The 21,060-nt window shown below is 42.1% G+C and overlaps 1 protein-coding gene and 1 pseudogene across 2 annotated transcripts in view; one reads left to right on the plus strand and one right to left on the minus strand.

The window, feature by feature from the left end:
• STYXL2 (serine/threonine/tyrosine interacting like 2) overlaps positions 1 to 21,060 on the plus strand; it is a 61,956-nt gene that overhangs the window by 32,651 nt on the left and 8,245 nt on the right. For both annotated transcript variants that reach the window (XM_061119783.1, XM_061119781.1), the window contains exon 5: positions 3,468 to 3,685. In XM_061119783.1, coding sequence (XP_060975766.1) covers positions 3,468 to 3,685 — 218 coding nt within the window. The remainder of the gene's footprint in view (positions 1 to 3,467; positions 3,686 to 21,060) is intronic.
• LOC133040271 (dynactin subunit 5-like) lies at positions 2,241 to 2,970 on the minus strand (annotated as a pseudogene).

Genomic DNA, 21,060 nt, shown 5'->3' on the forward strand with positions numbered 1-21,060 from the left:
CTCAAACCTCCTGACAGGGCCCACATTCACAGCCTTCCCCGCTGGCCCAGGTGCCCTCTCTGGGCCTCCCTACCTGCCCAGAGCCTTGCCAATAGCACACACCTCACTATTACCATCATTCCATGACATCCGTAACAACCATATAATGGGGCATTTGGAGCCATTGACAATATTGATTTTATATGTATTTACTAATTTATGAAAATATCCACAATATATTAAGAGGATAGATAGGTTACAAAACCTGTATATACAATATGATACTAATTGACATAGTGTGTGTGTGTGCATGCACATGCACACTTTTGCATAGACAAATTAGAAACAAATGTGATAAAAATTTCATAATACTTCTAGCTAGGAGGTGGTTCTATAAGTGATTTTCATTTTTTTCTTTAGGTGTCTTTTGAATTGTATAGATATCCTACAGTAAACATTTGTTTTTATAATCAGAAAACAAAATGTTGTTTTTCAAAAGTTTATCAGTGGTATCCAGAACAAAACCCCAAACAACTCACTCACATCTTATTCCTTCATCATGGTCTTGCCAGTACATAATTGGTAACAAAAGGCTGATTTGTGAAACCATTTTTGCTGATCTACTGGCTTCTTAATGAGATCTTTTCCCAATGTAAGGGAGGGAATTTGGGGCCCTGAAATCAGGCAATAGGGAAAATAGCTTTGGACATTGGGTCTTATACTCCAGCATGGTATAATATGTTGCCCAGAATCCAATTCACAGAGCTGGGCACCAAGTCCCAAGTGATTCCTAATTAGCTCCATAGACCCAGAAACATTCACATTGTGATGAACAGAGACTCTGGGCATCTCCAGATATCCCCAGCTGAAGGCATCTGCTTCTTCTTGGGCAACCCTGTGTGCAGGAGCTCCTCAAACTAAGCTCCACGTATTCCACTGCAGTAAAAAGAACTCTGAACTAGGAATCCCAAACTCAAGTTCTTTTTCTGTTTGGTTGTTTCATGTGTCACGCCTTTAATGTGACAAACATAAAAAATGATAAACCAGAAAGCAGTTTTACATTGAATTAGCAGAGGTGACTACATACAGTTCTTTTTGCAAACCCCAGACCAGATATTAAGTCAAGACAGCTGCTACTAGATCCTAACCTTTGAGGCTGAACTGTCCCATCCCATTCTCAGCAGCACTAGGGCATCCAGTAGCACTAGAGCATCAGGCAAGGCCAGCCTTCCCAGGCCTTCACTTCTAAGTCTTCATACTAGAGCAGAATGGGAAGGATTGTACCATTACCCAGAAGATAAGGACAGCACTGGCAACTCTGTCTGCTCCTCGGGACTCCATGCCCCCAGAATGATTTTAAGAGATCCCCATGTGCATGTGAGATTGGACCCAAGAATAGATATTTTGGTCTAAACTGTGAGATTTGTGGCACATGCAGGGTGGTTTGAATGGTTCCAGGCCAGACAGCAAGTGTCACAAATGCTACATCTCCAGTGAAATAAGGCATACACTGCTGCCCCTAAACACCATGAGACAAGAAGTGGCTGCCAGTCTGGTCCATCCACATGTGAGACTCAAACATGGGACTTGGCAAAAACAAAATCTGGATGCTAAGGGCCCCCCTTTTAATGAAAGCCAAAGCCCTAAAATAGAACGCTAGAAAGTCTTTAACTATTCTCCCCCAATTAAGATGATCAGGTCATTTTGGAAAGAAGAGAAATACTAACCACTCTCCCTTCAAGTTTTAGTAGCCAAGAGGAATCTGAGCTCTGAAAAGTGGCAAACACTTTTTTTTTGCAGATGACAAGCAGCTGTGGCAACTGGCCAGTTGCATGAGCAGCAGGGAAGCCAACAGTGACCCCTGTGAACGGGGCTCACTGTGGCAGCTCATGGCCACGGGCTGCATACAACCTCCCCGCTGGGATAGAGTGCTCTGCTCCATCCGGCTGCCCGCAGGCCAAGGGGTGGGAGTGCTGGAAACAGAGGAGTCTATGCCCCCACATCATGGTACAGAGTGACGGTGAATAGATACAGTTTAAGCACAGCATTTGGAGACAACCCTCCAGTTGTTCTGTTATTAAAGTTTTAAGAGCTTAGAGCCTGGAAGGATTGAGAAATTCTAAAGAATGAAACAAACAAGCAAAAAAAAAGAGTGTAGGAGGTGTCAAAGACACAAGAGCTCTTTGTAGATGCTGTCTGATTCACTTTGTCCCCAAGTTCCTCTTAGAGTTCAGTCGAATTCAAGACAGAAGACAAAGACATTAGACCTGTGTCAAGGGCAAAAACTGCTGGTAGTCACTCTTGGTGATGTCAATCATCAGCTCCTGGGTACATTCTGGAAGCTCCCCTGAGAAGAGTCCTGGGCAGCCTGAGAAGATGGTGAATGGTGGGACCACAGTTTCTGGGGGTAACACTGTGTTGTCAAGAATTTTGCAATAGCCTTTCAACACACACTGGTGCCCAGTCACACAATTCTTGCCAATTTGAACATAAGAGTCAATATGAGCTGCGTTGGCCACGCAGTCTTCCTCAGTAAAGATGTGGTCCCCAATATGTAAAGGAAAAAATGCAACGCCTTTGCTGAATTTCTTGAATGGTGGCCTTAGGACACTCCGACTTTTCACAACACAATGACGTCCAACTCTTACGTTTGCCAGATCCCCTCAGACAATAGTCGTTCATCACAATGGTCTTGCCATTGTTCTTGCCAATGTTCTGACTTCCACACAACACAGACTGGCGACTAACTTTGTTCTCACATGCTGTCTCGATGTACTCGGACTTGTAGATTGGTTCGCCCGACTCCAGGGCCACCAGCTCCTCAGCACAGCTCTGGCTCCTGTCAAAGTCTGTCTGCCAGTCTTTCTGACTGGAACTCTGGCAACTTCCGGCTGCTCTGCCACTTCCGCTCTGGGCTGTCAGTGGTCCTGAACTCCAGTTCTTGTTTGGAGTCTTTTCTTCTGAACAAGTCCTAAAACATATTTGATTCATTTTTACAATCTTCAGATAGGAATAAGAATAGTTATTCTACTTCTTAAGTTTATTATTAGGAGAAATTAAAATAGCGCATATGAAAGCACTTTGAAAAATATAGCAGGCCACATCAGTGTGAAACATACTTAATTTTATAATTATTTTTGACTGCCACTTTTGCGTCTTGATAAATATCCATCCTGAAGGCGTGGAATTTTAGCCTAGAGCTCTCTGGGTCAATGGTTTCCTTGCACATCAGCCCTGTTCTCTTTCTCCTGTCCTCTCCTGCCCAGCTCTCCCTCCCTTCTCTCTCTTACTAGAGCTAGGTCACTGGTCCATTTTTATAACAATATTTGCAGTGAGCCCCAGACATACTGTGGAACAGAGGAAGTGGTATTCACCCAGCTGGGCTCTCCTGACCCTGCTGAAGCAGGTTTCCAGTATCAGTGGTAAGGTACCTTTCTAGTTCCGATGCTGGAAAAAAAAAAAAAAAATCCCTGCTTCTTTCTCTTTAGGAGTGTGGCTGTGAACAAGGGGAGGCTGAAGAGGCTGGGAATTACTCACATCCTGAATGCTGCCCATGGCACTGGTGTCTACACGGGGCCTGAATTCTACACTGGCCTGGAGATCCAGTACCTGGGTGTGGAGGTTGATGACTTTCCTGAGGTGAATATCTCCCAGCATTTCCGGAAGGCAGCCGAGTTCCTGGATGAAGCCCTGCTGACCTATAGAGGTGAGGGGGTCTGCTCACTCCAGGCTGCTGGAATTCCACAGTAGGAGGAGCAACATAAAGAATGTTAGGGAAAGCCTCCAGGTTATCTGCTGTCTGGAGGTCATCTATGTTAAGATGTTTGTTGTCTCATTCTAGGACAAGGGGAAAGGAATGGAGCAGTATTCATTTGATAAGTAACTACTGAGGGCCCAACATGGGCCAGGTGCTATTCTAGACATTGTGGTGAAAGATATGGACAAAGCTTCTGGCCTTTGATACTTACATTGTAGTGAAGGCAGAACAATATAAAAAGAAAAGAAAAAGAAAACTGTCAGATACCAGTCAGTGTAAGGCAGAGGTGACAACTGGGATGATGTGCTGGAGTGGCTGACAAGCTCCTACAAGAGTGGCTGAGAAGGCCTCTCTGAAAAGGAAACATTTAAGTTGAGTGACAAAAAGGAACTCGCCATGGAAAAATTGGAAGAATATTTCTGGCAAGGGAAGTGTCAGTGCACAGATCCAAAGGTGGAATAAGATTTATGTGTTCAGGAATCACAAGGCGATTAGCCTGGTGGGTTAGATGGGTGAGTGAGGATGGCAGGGGCCCATGGTGCTGGAAGTTGAGGGCCAGGGGAAGGGAGCTGAAAGGCACCTTGATCTGACCTACATTATGAGAAACTCATTCCTTGAGCTTTGGAGGCAAGACTGGCTGTGGAGATGAGAGTGGGAACGAGGCGAGCAGAGCTGATGCTGCCACTGCTGTCCCAGTGGGATGATAGGAGACTGTCCACAGAGTTGATGGGCATCGGTCTCGTGAGGGTCTCAACAAGGAGAGACTGGAGTTTATGCAGTGCGGGTGAGTGGCAGTTTAGGATCTGGGGTCCAAAAATCCAGGCTGCAGTCAGTAGTTGCGATGCTATCTTTATACAAGGAATCACAGTTTTCTTACCTATAGAACAAATAGATCTAGTGCTCCTAAAATTACTGAGGATTAAAATTGCCAAAATGCATGTAAGAGCTCATTTACCACAGAATTGGACCAATAATAAATGTTTTAAAAGTTATAGCTATTACTATAATAAATATTAGTAATGATTCCTGGGAGGGACATTTCCTGTTATCACCAACTGGCCAGGAAGGGTAACTTTTAATGGAAATATACATATATACATACATACGTACATATACATATATATACATATATGTATATATATATAATGCAAGAGACACAGGTTTGATCCCTGGGTCAGGAATATCCCCTAGAGTAGGAAATAGCAACTTGTTCCAGTATTCTTGCCTTGAAAATTCCATGGACAGAGGAGCCTGGAGGGCTATAGCCCATGGGGTGGCAAAGAGTTGGACATGACTGAGCACACATATACACATATTTCATGGATCACAGTCTTGTCGTGGTGAAGGGGCTTGCATAACCCAATGAGGCTATGAGGCATGCTGTGCAGGGCCGCCTAAGACTGATGAGTCACAGTGAAGACTTCTGACAAAACATGGTCCACTGGAGGAAGGAATGTAAATCACTCCAGTATTCCTGCCATGAGAACCCTATGAACTGTATGAAAAGGCAAAAAGGTATGACACCAGAAGATGAGCCCCACAGGTCAGAAAGTGTCCACCATGCTACTGGAGAAGACCAGAGGGCAATTACTAATAGCTCCAGAAAGAATGAAGCAGCTGAGTCAAAGTGGAAATGATGCTCAGTTGTGGATGTGTCTGGTGGTGAAAGTAAAGTCCGATGCTGTAAAGAACAATATTGCACAGGAACCTTGAATGTTGGGTCCATGAATCAAGGTAAATTGGATGTGGTCATGCAGGAGAGGGCAAGAGTGAACATAGACATCGTAAGAATCAGTGAATTAAAATTGATTAGAATGGGCAAGTTTAACTCAGATGACCATTACATCTACTACTGTGGCCATAAATCCCTTAGAAGAGATGGAGTAGCCCTCATAGTCAACAGAAGAATCTGAAATGCAATACTTGGCTGCAATCTCAGATATCCAAAAATGACAGAATATGCAAAAACCTCAGATACGCAAAAACAGCAGAATGATCTCAGTTCATTTCCAAGGCAAAACATTCAACATCATAGTAATCCAATGTATGCCCCAACCACTAGTGCTGAAAAGTTGAAGTTGACTAGTTCTATGAAAACCCACAAGACCTTCTAGAACACCAAAGGTCCTTTTCATCATAGGGGATTGGAATGCAAAAGTAGGAAGTCAAGAGATACCTGGAGCAACAGGCAAGTTTGGCCTTGGAGTACAAAATGAAGCGGAGCAAAGGCTAACAGAGTTTTATCAAGCAAATATCCTTTTCCAACAACACAAGAGACAACTATACATGTGGACATCACCATATAGCCAATTCTGAAATCAGATTGATTATAGTCTTTCCAGCTAAAGATGAAGAACCTCTAACAACCAGCAAAAACAAGACCTGGGGCTGACTGTGGCTCAGATTATGAGTACCTTATTGCAAAAATCAGGCTTAAGTTGAAGAAAGTAGGGAAAATCATTAGGCTATTCAGTTATGACCCAAATAAAATCCCTTATGATTATACAGTGGAGGTGATGAATAGACTCAAGGGATTGGATTTGGTAGACACAGTGCCTGAAGAGGTATGGATGAAGGTTTTTAACTTTGTATAGGAGGCAGTGACCAAAACCATCGCCAAGAAAAAGGTATGCAAGAAGGCAAAGCAATTTTCTGAGGAGGTTTACAAATAGCTGAGGAAAGAAAAGAAGCAAGAAGTCTTCCCAGAGAAGGGGCCGGGGGGGGAGAAGAGAGAAAGGAAAAGATATACCCAATTAGTCACAGTTCCAGGGACCAGCAAGGAGAGCTCAGAACGCCTTCTCAATGAACTATGCAAAGAAACAGAGGAAAACGATAGAATGGGAAAGGCTAGAGATCTCTTCAAGAAAACTGGAACTATCAAGGGAACATTTCATGCAAGGATGAGCACAATAAAGGACAGAAAAAGAGGACTGAAGATGGCAGAGGAGTAGGTGGACGTGGATTACATCTCTCTCCACAGATACATCAGGAATACACCTTCAGATACAGAAGTGCATGCGGAACACCAGCTGAGAGCGGACAGGAGTACCTGACCAGCGGGAAAGAATATATAGAACCACGCAAAACTCGGTAGGATGAAGGAACGAGGGGGAAAAATAGGAGTGTTAGTAGAACTGGACCTGCCCTTGGTGGGTGGGGGAACTGAAGCAGGGGTCCGATCCCCACATCAGGGTAATTGTCTGAGTCAGAGGAGAAACATTTAAGTCTGAGAGTGAAACAGCTGATCCATGGCAGCATAAGTGGAATGAGAATCAGACAGTCCTTGCTGCAGTTATACATACCCCGAACAGGGATGAGGGCCCCCTGGAAAGCGCAGCGGCTGGGAGCTAGGTTTTGGGGAGTGTGGAGTGAGCCCAGGGCAAGGGCTGCTGTTGACTGCAGAGAGACAGATCGAGGGGAGGTGAGGGAGGAGATTGTGATGGGAAATGCCTGTGGAGGAAAGCCACGTGGCCATGGAAGCAAGGCGATACTGCTGAGTCACACGTAGGGAATGGAGCCATCATCATAGCCTCTCTCTCCCCACATGCCAGCATTGGCAGCTGAAGAATAGAGAGGCTGGCCCATCAAACGCCTGACGCACTGAACTGCAGAGTAGGACCTCACCCAGGTTGCTCCTTTAAGTGACTGATGTGTAGAACAAGAGTAGGACCCCCAGCCAGTGGGATCCCTCTATGTGTCTGAATGGGCAGAGCTACAGAGAAAGACTGGCCAAAGAGGCCTTCTGATTTCCAGCTACAACAGGCTCAAAAAAAGACTCTGATAGAGTCATAACTCCTGCGGTGGAGGCAGTCCATGTCCCTGCACACTTCGCACCACCAGGACAAGCAGCTAGGCCACCTTCACATTCAACTTTCACTAGGGCAGAGCTACCATGGGCAAAAAAAGTCTTGTGTCTATGCATCCAGGGTCACTTCAGTAGTGTCTGACTCCTTGCGACCCTGTGAACTGTGGCCTGCCAGGCTTCTCTGTCAGGGAAGGGGGTTCTCCAGGCAAGAACACTGGAGTATATTGGCCAGTACTGGTTGCCATACCCTTCTAGAACACTATAGTTCCTGCTGCCCTAGCCGTCAACACCCCTGAGTACCTGGTGCTGCCAGAACCCCTGCGACCCAAGCAGCCACACAACCTCCACACCTGGCCCCCACTGGGGCAGACCCAAGCCCTCCAGGGCAGCCCCACGAGCAAACCCCAGTGGACGACACACATGCAGAGGTGGAAGTAAAACCAGAATTGAAACCCAGGGGCAGTGTGGCTAAGAAGACCCAGAACCTTCCCACCAGCTGTACAAGCTGCAGATTAAGTCCACACGATCAACTAGGCAGACTCTGTGTCTATGGAATATATAAATGGTCACCGAGAGCTCCCACAAAAGAAAATGCAGTAGTTCTGATAACTGTGGACATTGGAGGCAAGAACACACAGGAGTAGGTCCAGATTAGAATCTGAGCTGTCCCCACAGCAGGTCCAGAGATCAGCAGTGTCGGAGGGCATCCTAGGGAGGTGAGGTAGACTGTGACTCCCAGCGAGGCAAAGGACTGTGACAGCAGTGACTCAAGAAAAACATTTATTATTCTTAACTTTTGACTTACTCTATAGATTCCTTTGGATTCCCCACCCCCCTTTCCCTCCTGTTGTAGTTGTTGATTTTATTGGCACTATGAAATCTTATTAAGCTTTTGAGTTTTTTTTTTAAATCAGTCACATTTTTTATTGCTATTATAAACTTTTGCCTCAACGTTGGGCTTTTACAGTTCTGTGGAGTTTTCCTTTTTCTTTTTTTCTCTTTCTTCTTCTGCTTTTTCTTTCTTTTCTCTTCTTTATAATTTTAATTTTTTAAAACTATTATATTTTTTCTACATTTATTCCTTTGTTTGTCTTTCCTACTGTTCTTTTTCCCTTGCAGTTAATCTTTAATGTATATAAATCTTCTTAATCTATCTCTATTTAACTTTGCATATCTATTCATTCTTTCTTTCCTTTCCTCTCAACATTTTGTTAGTTTAATTTTCATTGCTTTATTCCCCACTTGGCACCTTGCTTTAGTTTTGTTTTCCAGTTCGTGCTTTAGTTAGTTTTGTTCTTAACTGGTAAATATAAATTTTTATTTCCTTTGTTTGCTGTGTCAATCTACTATACTCAACTTTTGTTGGTGGACTGTTTTCACTTTGCTCATGGGTGTATATGTATATGTGTATATTCCATTATTTTATTTATTATTTGCCTGATTTTGTAATTGCCATTTGTCTGGGGTTTATCTATGGTTTCTTGTTTTTGGATATTTGTTTTAATCTCACTTAATCCCAAAACAAACCACTTGTGGAATCTTTGTTCCTGACCAGAAATCAAGCCCAGAGCTTTTGGAGTGGGAGCACTGACTCTAAGACTCTAGACGACCAGAGAACTAACCTTTGGGAGCATCAAACAGTGAGAACTCACACAAAGAAAACCACTTGAATACAAGACCCAGCATCACCCAGCCACTAGTAGCACCCTGTGCAGGATGCCTCATCTAAACAACAAATGAAACAAAAATACAAACCCAATCATCAGCAGACAGGATTACCACCTCACTCAGCCTTGCCCAGCAGAGGAAAAACAAACAAACAAAAACTCAGCACAAATCTCACCCTTTACAAGCTTACACAAACCACTGGACCAACCTTAGGAGGGCAGAAACCAAACAGAAGAAAGAATTCAACCTTGAAGCCTGGGAAATGGAGACCTCAAACATGGTAAGTTAAAAAAAATAATAATAATGAAAAGGAGAGAAATACTACACAAATGAAGGAACAAACTAGAAACACAGATGTCCAAATAAATGAAGAAGAAATAGGCAAACTGCCTGAAAAAGAATTCAGAATAATGATAGTAAAGATGATAAAAAACCTTGAAAACAAAATGGATAAAATGCAAGAATCAATTAATAGAGACCTATAAGAATTAAAGAATAAACATACAGAGACAAACAACACAACTAATGAAATTAAAAATACCCTAGAAAGAATCAATAGCAGAAGATCTGAAGCAGAAGAATGAATCAGTGAGCTGAAAGATAAAGTGGTGGAAATAACTTCTGAAGAGCTAAAGTAAAAAGAATGAGAACAGTCTCAGAGACCTCTGGAACAGTATCAAATGCACCAACATTTGAATTATAGGGGTTCCAGAAGAAGAAGAGAAAAAGAAAGGGTATGAGAAAAATTTTAAAGATATTATAGTTTGAAATTTCCCCAACATGGAAAAGGAAACAGCCAATCAAGTGCAAGAGGCACAAAGAGTTCCATACAGGATAAACCCAAGAAGAAACATGCCAAGACACATACTAATCCAACTAATAAAAACTAAACACGAAGAAAGAACATTAAAGAAATAAGGGAGGAGCAACAAGTAACATACAAGGGAAACCTCGTATGCTTAACAGCTGATCTTTCAGCAGAAACTCTGCAGGCCAGAAGGAAATAGCAGGATATATCTAAAGTATTGAAAGGGAAAAATGTACAACCAAGATTACTGTACCCAACAAGGATCTCATTCAAAATTGATGGAGAAATAAAAGCTTTTCAGACAAGCAAAAGTTAAGAGAATTCAGTACCACCAAACCAGCTTTATGACAAATGTTAAAGGGACTTATACAGTCAAGAAATACAAGAGAAGAAAAAAGATCTACAAAATCAACCCCAAAAAATTAAAATGGCAATAGGAACATATATATCAATAATTACTTTAAATGTAAATGGATTAAATGATCCAACCAAAAGACACAGACTGGCTGAATGGATACAAAAACAAGATCCATATATATGCTGTCTACAAGAAACCCACTTCAGACCTCAAGACACATAGAGACTGAAAGTGAGATGATGGAAAATATATATTCCATGCAAATGGGAAGCAAAAGAAAGCTGGAGTACCAATCCTCATATCAGACAGAATAGACCTGAACATAAAGACTATTACAAGAGATAAGGAAGGACACTACATAATGATCAAGGGATCAATCCAAGAGGAAGATATAACAATTGTAAATATCTATGCACCCAACATAAGAGCACATAAGACAAATACTAACAGACATAAAAGGAGAAATTGACAGTAACACAATAATAGTAGGAGACTTTAACACCCTACCCAATGGGTGGATCATCAAAACAGAAAATTAATAAGGAAATACAAGTCTTAAATTACACATTAGATGAGATGAATCTCATTGATATCTTCAGGACATCCCATCCAAATGCAGAAGAATACAACTTCTTCTCAAGTGCACATGGAACATTCTCTAGGATAGACCACATCCCGGGTCACAAATCAAACCTCAGTAAATTTAAGAGAATTGAAATCGTATCACGCATCTTCTCCAACCACAGCACTATGAGACTAGATATCAATTACAAGAAAGAACTGTAAGAAATACAAATACATGGAGATTAAACAACACATTTCTAAATAACCAACAGGTTACTGCAGAAATCAAAAGGGAAATCAAAAAATTTCTAGAAACAAATGACAACAAAAACACAACAACTCAAAACCTATGGGATACAGCAAAAGCAGTTCTAAGAGTGAAGTTTATAGCAATACAATCCTACCTCAAGAAACAAGGAAAACATCAAATAAACAACCTAACTTTACACCTAAAACAACTGGAGAAATAAGAACAAAAAACCCCTCAAAATTAGTAGAAGGAAAGAAATCATAATGATCCAAGCAGTAATAAATGAAAAAGAAATGAAAGAAATAATAGTAAAGATTAATAAAACTAAAAGCTGGTTCTTTGAAAAGGTAAACAAAATTGACAAACCTTTAGTGAGACTCATCAAGAATAAAAGAGAGAAGAATCAAATCAACAAAATTAGAAATGAAACAGGAGAGGTTACAACAGACAATGCAAAAATACAAAGGATTATAAGTGACTATTATGATCAACTATATGGCAATAAAATGGATAACCCGGAAGAAATAGACAGATTCTTAGAAATGGTCAATCTTCCAAGACTGAACCAGGAAGAAATAGAAATTATGAACAACCCAATTACAAGCACTGAAATTGAATCTGTGATCAAAAATTTCCCAAAAAACAAAAGCCCAGGACCAGATGGCTTCACAGGAGAATTCTATCAAACATTTAGAGAAGAGCTAAAGCCTATCCTTCTAAAACTCTTTCAAAAAATTGCAGAGGAAGGAATACTTCCAAACTCAGTCTACCCTGCCACCATCACCCTGATACCAAAACCAGACAAAAACAACACAAAAAACGAAAACTACAGGCCAATATCACTGATGAACATAGATGCAAAAAATCCTCAACAAAATTTTAGCAAACAGAATTCAGCAACACATCAAAAAGCTCATACACCATGATCAAGCTGGGATTATTCCAGGGATGCAAGAATTCTTCAATATATGCAAATCAATCAATATGATACACCATATTAACAAATTAAAAGATAAAAACCATATGATCATCTCAATAGATGCATAAAAAGCCTTTGACAAAATTCAGCACCCATTTATGAAAAATGGGCATAGAAGGAACCTACCTCAACATAGTAAAGGCCATATATGACAAGCCTACAGCAAACATTATTCTCAATGGTGAAAAACTAAAAGCATTCCCCCTAAAATCAGGTATAAGACAAGGGTGTCCACTTTCACCACTATTATTCAACATAGTTCTGGAAGTCTGAGCTACAGCAATGAGAGAAGAAAAGGAAATAAAAGGAATCCAGATTGGAAAAGAAGTAAGCTCTCACTGTTTGCAGATGACATGATACTGTACATAGAAAACCCTAAAGATAGTATCAGAAAATTACAAGAGCTAATCAGTGAATTTAGCAAAGTTGCAGGAAACAAAATCAATACTTAGAAATCACTTGCATTTCTATGTACTAACAATGAAAAATCAGAAAGAGAAATTAAGGAATCCATCCCATTCACCATTGCAACAAAAAGAATTAAATATCTAAGAATAAACTTACCTAAGAAGACAAAAGAACTGTACACAGAAAATTATAAGACAATAATGAAAAAAAATCAAAGATGACATAAACAGACGGAGAGATATTCCATGTTCCTGGGTAGGAAGAATCGATATTGTGAAAATGACTACTCTACCAAACTGCAATCTACATATTCAATGTGATCCCTATCAAATTACCAATGGCATTCTTCACAGAACTAGAACAAAAAATTTCACAATTCATATGGAAACACAAAAATCCCTGAATAGCCAAAGCAGTCCTGAGAAAGCAGAATGGAGCTGGAGGAATCAACCTTCCTGACTTCAGATTATACTACAAAGCTACAGTCATCAAGACAGTATGGTACTGGCACAGAAACAGAAATATAGACCAATGGAACAAGACAGAAAGCCCAAAACTAAACCTATGCTCCTATGGGTATCTTATTTTTGACAAAGGAGACAAGAATATACAATGGGGCAAAGACAGCCTCTTCAATAAATGGTGCTGGGGAAAGTGGACAGCTACATGTAAAAGCATGAAATTAGAACACTTCCTAATACCATACACAAAGATAAAATGGATTAAAGACCTAAATGTAAGACCAGAAACTATAAAAGTCTTAGAGGAAAACATAGGCAGAACATGAAATAAATCAAAGCAAGATCCTCTATGACCCACATTCTAGAGTAATGGAAATAAAAGCAAAAGAAAACAGGTGGGACCTGATTAAGCTTAAAAGCTTTTGCACAGCAAAGGAAACTATAAGCAAGATGAAAAGACAACCCCCAGAATTTGAGAAAATAATAGCAAATGAAACAACTGACAAAGGATTAATTTCCAAAATATACAAGCAGCTCATACAACTCAATGCCAGAAAAACAAACAACCCAATCAAAAAGTGGGGAAAAGACTTTAACAGACATTTCTCCAAAGAAGACATACAGATGGCTAACAAATACATGAAAAGATGCTCAACATTGCTCATTATTAGAGAAATGCAAATCAAAACTACAATGAGATATCACCTCACACTGGACAGAATGGCCATCATCAAAAAGTCTACAAACAATAAATGCTGGAGAGGGTGTGGAGAAAACGGAATGTTCTTGCACTGTTGGTGGAAGACAGTGTGGAGATTCCTTAAAAATCTAGGAATAAAACCACCATATGACCCAGCAATCCCACTCCTAGGAAACCAAAAGTGAAAGAGACACATGTATCGCATTACTCATTACAGCACTAATACACTGTTACATGCAAGCAACCTAGATGTCCATCAACAGATGAATGGATAAAGAAGTTGTGGTACATATACACAATGGACTATTACTCAGCCATAAAAAGGAATGCATTTGACTCAGTTCTGATGAGGTAGATGAACCTAGAACCTATTATACAGAATGAAGTGAGTCAAAAAGAGAAAGATAAATGTCATATTCTAATGAATATTAAGGAATCTAGAAAAGTTATACTGAAGAATTTATTTACAGGGCAGCAATTGAGAAACAGAGAATAGACTTATGGACATGGGGAGAGGGAGGGAGAGGGTGAGATGTATGGAAAGAGTAACATGGAAACTTACATCACCATATGTAAAAGAGACAGCCAACGGGAATTTGCTATATGGCTCAGGAAAGTCAGACAGGGTCTCTGTACCAACCTAGAGGGGTGGGATGGGGAGGGAGATGGGAGGGAGGTTCAAAAGGGAGGGGATATATGTAAACCAATGGCTGATTCATGTCAAGGTTTGACAGAAAACAACAAAATTCTGTAAAGCAATTATCCTTCAATAAAAAAAGAAATTTAAAAGAAAAGGACATAAACAGTAAGGACCTAACAGAGGCAGAAGATATTAAGAAGAGGTGGCAAGAATACACAGAAGAACTGTACAAAAAGGTCTTAATGACCCAGATAATCACAATGGTGTGGTTACTCTCGTAGAACCAGACATCTTGGAGTAGAGTGTGAAGTCAAGTGGACCTTAGGAATAAGTACTATGAACAAAGCTAGAGGAGATGATGGAATTCCAACTAAGCTATTTTAAATCCTAAAATAGGATAATGCTGTTAAAGTGCTACACTCAATATGTCAGCAAATTTGTAAAACTCAACAGTGGCCACACAATTGGAAAAGATCAGTTTTCATTCCAATCCCAAAGAAGGGCAATAGCAAAGAATGTTTAAACTACCTAGTAAGGTTATGCTCAAAATCCTTCAAACTAGACATCAGCAATACATGAACTAAAGACCTCAAATTTTGAACCTCCAAACAAGCTCGGTTTTGAAAAGGCAGAGAAACCAGAGATCAAATTGTCAACATTTGTTGGATCATAGAGAAAGCAAGGGAATTTCAGCAAAACATCTACTTCCGCTTCATTGCCTATGCTAAACTTTTTGTGTGGGTCACAACAAACTGCGGAAAATTCTTTAAGGGATGGGAATACCAGACCACCTTACCTATCTCCTGAGAAACCCATATGTAGGTCAAGAAGCAAGTTAGAACCAGACATGGAACAACCGACTGGTTCCAAATTGGGAAAGGAGTTCGTCAAGGCTGTATCCTGTCACCCTGCTTATTTAACTTCTCTACAGAGTACATCATGGAAAATGCTGGGCTGGATGAAGCACAGGCTGGAATCAAGATTGCTGGGAGAAATATCAACAACCTCACATATGCATATGATACCACTCTAATAGCAGAAAGTGAAGAGGAACTAAAGAGTCTCTTGACGAAAGTGAAAGGGAAGAGTGAAAAAGCTGGCTTGAAGCTCAACATTCAAACAACTAAGATCATGGCATCCGGCCCCATCACTTCATGGCAAATAGAAGGGGAAAAGTAGAAACAGTGACAGATTTTATTTTTGGGGGGGCTCCAAAATCACTGGAGACAGTGACTGTAGCCATGAAATTAAAAGTTGCTTGATCCTTGGAAGGAAAGCTATGATAAATCTAGAAAACAGAGACATTGCTTTGCTGATAAAGGTCTATATAGTCAAAGCTATGGTTTTTCCAGTAGTCATGCATGGATGTGAGAGTTGGACCATAGAGAAGACTGAGCACCAAAGAACTGATGCTTTTGAATTGTGGTGTTGGGAAAGACTCTTGAGAGTCCTTGGACTGCAAGGAAGTCCCACCAGTCCATCCTAAAGGAAGTCAACTCTGAATACTCACTGGAAGGACAGATGCTGAAGCTGAAACTCCAATACTCTGGCCACCTGATTTGAAGAGCTGACTCACTGGAAAAGACCCTGATGCTGGGAAAGCCTGAAAGCAAAAGAAGCAGCCAGCAGAGGATGAGATGGTTAGACAGCATGGCCAACTCAATGCACATGAATGTGAGCAAACTCTGGGAGACAGTGAAGGACAGAGGAGCCTGGCTGTGCTGCAGTCCATGAGGCTGAGCCCTACGTGACTTAGTGACTGAGCAACAGCACATATACATGTATATGTGTACATAGAGAGAGAGCCAGAGGCAGACAGACAGGGTCAGCAAGAGGCAGAGAGAGGGAAAATATTTTTATGTATGTATATTTTTATTAAATAATTCATGTGTTATATATATGTATAGATAAATTATATATCTATATAAAATGATTTTCTCCTCTTTTCAATACTTAAAAAAAACAACCCTATTTTTAAGAACGTATTTCTTCTGACTAAAATAGACTTGGGCATGTCTGCCTGGTGTCTGTGAGAGAGGGGATTTCTTCCGCTGCTTTTCCCCGGTGCTATCCGCCAACTTCTTGGCAGAGCCAGGGGAGCACAGACTCACGCAGCATCCCGGGTGAGAGAGGCAGTTCGCACAGTGGAAACGTATGCCCAGAATCTCAAGAAGCTGCCCGAGGGTGGTGTGTGGACGTCCAGGAGCTGCTGTGGCTGGGGCAGGGAAGTGTCCCGTCACGGGGAAGGAGAGGCAGCAGCACCCACTCCAGGGCTGGTTCCCTACGCCCGGCTCCCCAGCCCCACCCACTGCGGCGCATCCAGCCCCAGGCCAGTGTGGCAGCTCAGCTGGAGCCGGCCCAGACCGTGGGCCAGCCAGGCGGTCCCGTCTCCGGCTCGGCCCGTGTATCCTGCAGACCATCTCCTCTTCCCTTTGCTGCCGTGAACTTCAGCCTCCCACTCCCTTGTCTCAGCACCCCTGCGAGACAGGGGAAGGCCAATATCCTTTACAGTGGTTGTTGCTTTTGTGGGTAGTTCCTACCTCCCAACAGACCTGAAATTAACCTCCTGGGCCTTAGTTTCTGTAATTTTCTCCACTCTAGGACCAGGAGGAAAAGGAAATATACACCTGGCACTGGGCATTTTACCTAATAATCACAGTGACCCCTTGAGAACATGTTATTTACCTTTTACAGATGGGGAAATCCCCACTCATGGAAGCTTATGTGACTGAAAGTGAAAGTCACTCAGTCATCTCCGACTGTTTGCAATCCCATGGACTATACAGTCCATGGAATTCTCTAGGCCAGAATATTGGATTCAGTAGCCTATCCCTTCTCCAGTGGATCTTCCCGACCCAGGAGTCCAACTGCGGTCTCCTGCATTGCAGGTGGATTCTTTACCAACTGAGCTATCAGGGAAGCCCCTAAATGACTGAAACCATGTAATAATTAAGATCCCCTTGGTTGCTAGTAAGTGGAAACCATCTCAAACTACTTAACAAGCAGCAAAGGCATTAACTATAACAAGACAAGAAGAAATCCAGAGACAGGAATGTGGCCTCAGGATGGTCTGGAACAAGGACTGGACAACCTCAGGACTCTTGGTTCCATTTTCTCTTTCTCTCTCTACTTCGAGAGCATGGCCCTCCACAGGCCTGGCAATAACTGCTAATTTTCTTCCTCAGTTCCATTTCCACATTCCCTGGAGAGAGAAGTTGTCAGACTCTGGTCCTTTGTCTACCCTGAATTCTATCCACAGTGACAAGGAGGGTTGACTTCTGGGCAAGTACTTTTCATTTTCCTGGAATGCAGAGAGGGAAGAAAGTTCTGAGGAAAAAAGAGGATTGTGAACTGAGAGGATACAACACAAAACCCTCCATATAAAGGCATACTGATCATGTGAGAGAAGTTGAACTCAGCCTTACTCAAGTCCAGGGCTCTCTCCACTAGCAGTACTCTTCAAATTTTTAAGCACATCTAGACAGACTGAGACAGGAATCCGAGTTCTTGCCTGCAGAGCAAAAGAATGGAATAAGTGAACATGCAAACACTCAAGAGAATAGAATTTATTAAAGAGGAGGAAAGTACAAAGCTCTCAGCATAGACCCTGAGAGGGGGTAAAGAGCTCACCCCAAGGTGGGACTTACTGCAGTTTTTATATCCTTCCTTAAATCACATTATTTCTAACCAATCAATTTAAAGGTCAAGATACTTGACATCTTTATGGCTTCTCTTGATTCTTGGATTAAGTCACCAGCCTTTTTCATGCCCTCTGACCATTTTACCATGGATTAATGATCACCAGTTGTTTTTCCCTCAAGCATATGGAAAAGAAGTTAATTACTGGATCTGAGTGCTGATAATTTATCAGACTAAAGACACATTCAAGGAATTCAGGACAATGGAGCAGGATGCTTACTGAAAACAAGACCAAGGTCTTAGAGTTCTACCCTGACTGTCTAGTAATTTCTACTTCAAGACTGAGCCCCAACACCCCCAAAATCAGCCCTCCTATTGATCAAAATGACGACTTCAAATTTGGAAAAGACTTCCTTCCTCAAGCCATTTTACTGCTGGAGAGTTTTCATCACAACCCAAACAAATCTACTTTCACTTCAAAATGAAAGGCACCCCCTGAAGTTTATATCAGGCACAAACTATACCTTAGTGTGGCCTAAGAAAATAGAAAATCCTTTTGCTGCTCTGGGTGAATTGGGCAGGGACCTCTGAGTCTGACCCACCCAGCCTTTCCCTCATCCCTGAGGCAGCCCCTGAGGCTCCTCAGAGGAATCCCAGGTGCAAGGAGCATATTATGACAAAGCATGGATGGCAACCTAGCCTCTACCAGACTGAGTCTAATTGTATTCAATATTTGATGCCCTTTTGAAGAAGCCTATCAGTTTGTGTCCTGATGTGTCTTGAATTGAGCTGGCCTAGTAACCATGTCCCGGAGAAGGCAATGGCACCCCGCTCCAGTACTCTTGCCTGGAAAATCTCATGGATGGAGGAGCCTGGTGGACTGCAGTCCATGGGATCAGGAAGAGTCAGACATGACTGAGCGACTTCACCTTCACTTTTCACTTTCATGCATTGGAGAAGGAAATGGCAACCCACTCCAGTATTCTTGCCTGGAGAATCCCAGGGACGGGGGAGCCTAGTGGGCTGCCGTCTATGGGGTCGCACAGAGTCGGACACAACTGAAGTGACTTAGCAGCAGCAGCAGCAGCGGTAACCATGTCTAAAGAAATGGAGTGAGTCTTCAGTACTCACAGTAGTCAACCGTTGCCTGGTTCGCCAGTTAAATGTGACAGCTGAGCCCTGAGCTGGAAGAGGAAGGGGATAAGACATTGAATCTATGGATGCTTTTTTAGTGGCCTTGATTCTTTGAGTTCAGTTCAGTGGCTCAGTCTTCTCTGACTCTGCAACCCCATGAACTGCAGCACAGCCAGGCTCCTCTGTCCTTTACTATTTCCCAGAGTTCACTCAAATTCATGATCATTGAGTTGGTCATGCTATCTAACCATCTCATCCTCTACTGCCCCCTTCTCCTTTTGCTTTCAGTCTTTCCCAACATCAGGTTCTTTACCAATGGCTCTTTGCATCAGGTGGCCAAAGTATTGGAGCTTTAGCTTCAGCATCAGTCCTTCCAATGAATATTCAGGGTTGATTGCCTTTAGGATTGACTGGTTTGATTCCGTTGCAGTCCAAGGGACTCTCAAGAGTCTTCTCCAGCACCACAGTTGAAAAGCTTCAATTCTTCAGCACTCAGTCTTCTCTATGGTCCAACTCTCATCCATACATGACTACTGGAAAAAACATAGCTTTGACTACATGGGCCTTTATCGGCAAAGCAATGTCTCTGCTTTTTAGTATGCTGTCTAGATTCATCATAGCTTTCTTTCCAAGGAGCAAGCTTTAATTTCATGGCTGTAGTCACCATCTACAATGATTTTGGAGCCCAAGAAAATAAAGTCTGTCTCTGTTTACATTTTTCCCTCATCTATTTGTCATGAAGTGATGGGACCTAATGCCACGATCTTAGTTGTTTGAATGTTGAGTTTTAAGCCAGCTTTTTCACTCTCTTCTTTCACCTTCATTAAGATGCTCTTTAGTTCCTCTTCAGTTGCTGCCATTAGGATGGTCATCTGCACGTCTGAGGTTACTGGTATTTCTCCCCAGCAATCCTGATTCCAACTTGTGTTTCATCCAGCCCAGCATTTTGTATGATGTACTCTGCATATAAGCTAAATAAACAGGGTAGCAATATACAGCCTTGACATACTCCTTTCCCAATTTGGAACCAGTTAGTTGTTCCATGTCTGTTTCTAACTGTTGCTTCTTGACCTACATACAGGTTTGTCAGGAGACAGGTAAGGTGGTCTGATATTCCCATCTTTTTAAGAATTTTCCACAGTTGATATGAAGAGCTGACTCCTTGGAAAAGACACTGTTGCTAGGAAAGGTTAAAGGCAGGAGGAGAAGGGAACAAGAGAGGACAAGACAGTTGGATGGCATCACTGATTCGATGGACATGAGTTTGACCAAGCTTGAGGAAATGGTGAGGAAAAGGGAAGCCTGATGTGCTACAGTTCATGGGATCACAAAGAGTTGGACATGACTGAGTGACGGAACAACAACACAGTCACAGACTTCAGTTCAGTTCAGTTCAGTCGCTCAGTCGTGTCCGACTCTTTGCGACCCCATGAATCGCAGCACACCAGGCCTTCCTGTCCATCACCAACTCCCGGAGTTTACTCAAACTCATGTTCATTGAGTCGGTGATGCCATCCAGCCATCTCATCCTCTGTTGTCCCCTTCTCCTCCTGCCCCCAATCCCTCCTAGCATCAGGGTCTTTTCCGATGAGTCAACTCTTCATATGAGGTGGCCAAAGTATTGGAGTTTCAGCTTCAGCATCAGTCCTTCCAGTGAACACCCAGGACTGATCTCCTTTAGGATGGACTGGTTGGATCTCCTTGCAGTCCAAGGGACTCTCAAGAGTCTTCTCCAACAACACAGTTCAAAACCATCAATTTTTTGGTGCTCAGCTTTCTTCACAGTCCAACTCTCACATCTATACATGACTACTGGAAAAACCATAGCTTTGACTAGCCAGACCTTTTTGCCAAAGTAATGTCTCTGCTTTTTGATATGTGGTCATAACTTTTCCTCCAAGGAGTAAGTG

Source organism: Dama dama, chromosome 20, assembly GCF_033118175.1.
Source record: "Dama dama isolate Ldn47 chromosome 20, ASM3311817v1, whole genome shotgun sequence".
Classification (NCBI taxonomy): Eukaryota; Metazoa; Chordata; class Mammalia; order Artiodactyla; family Cervidae; genus Dama; species Dama dama.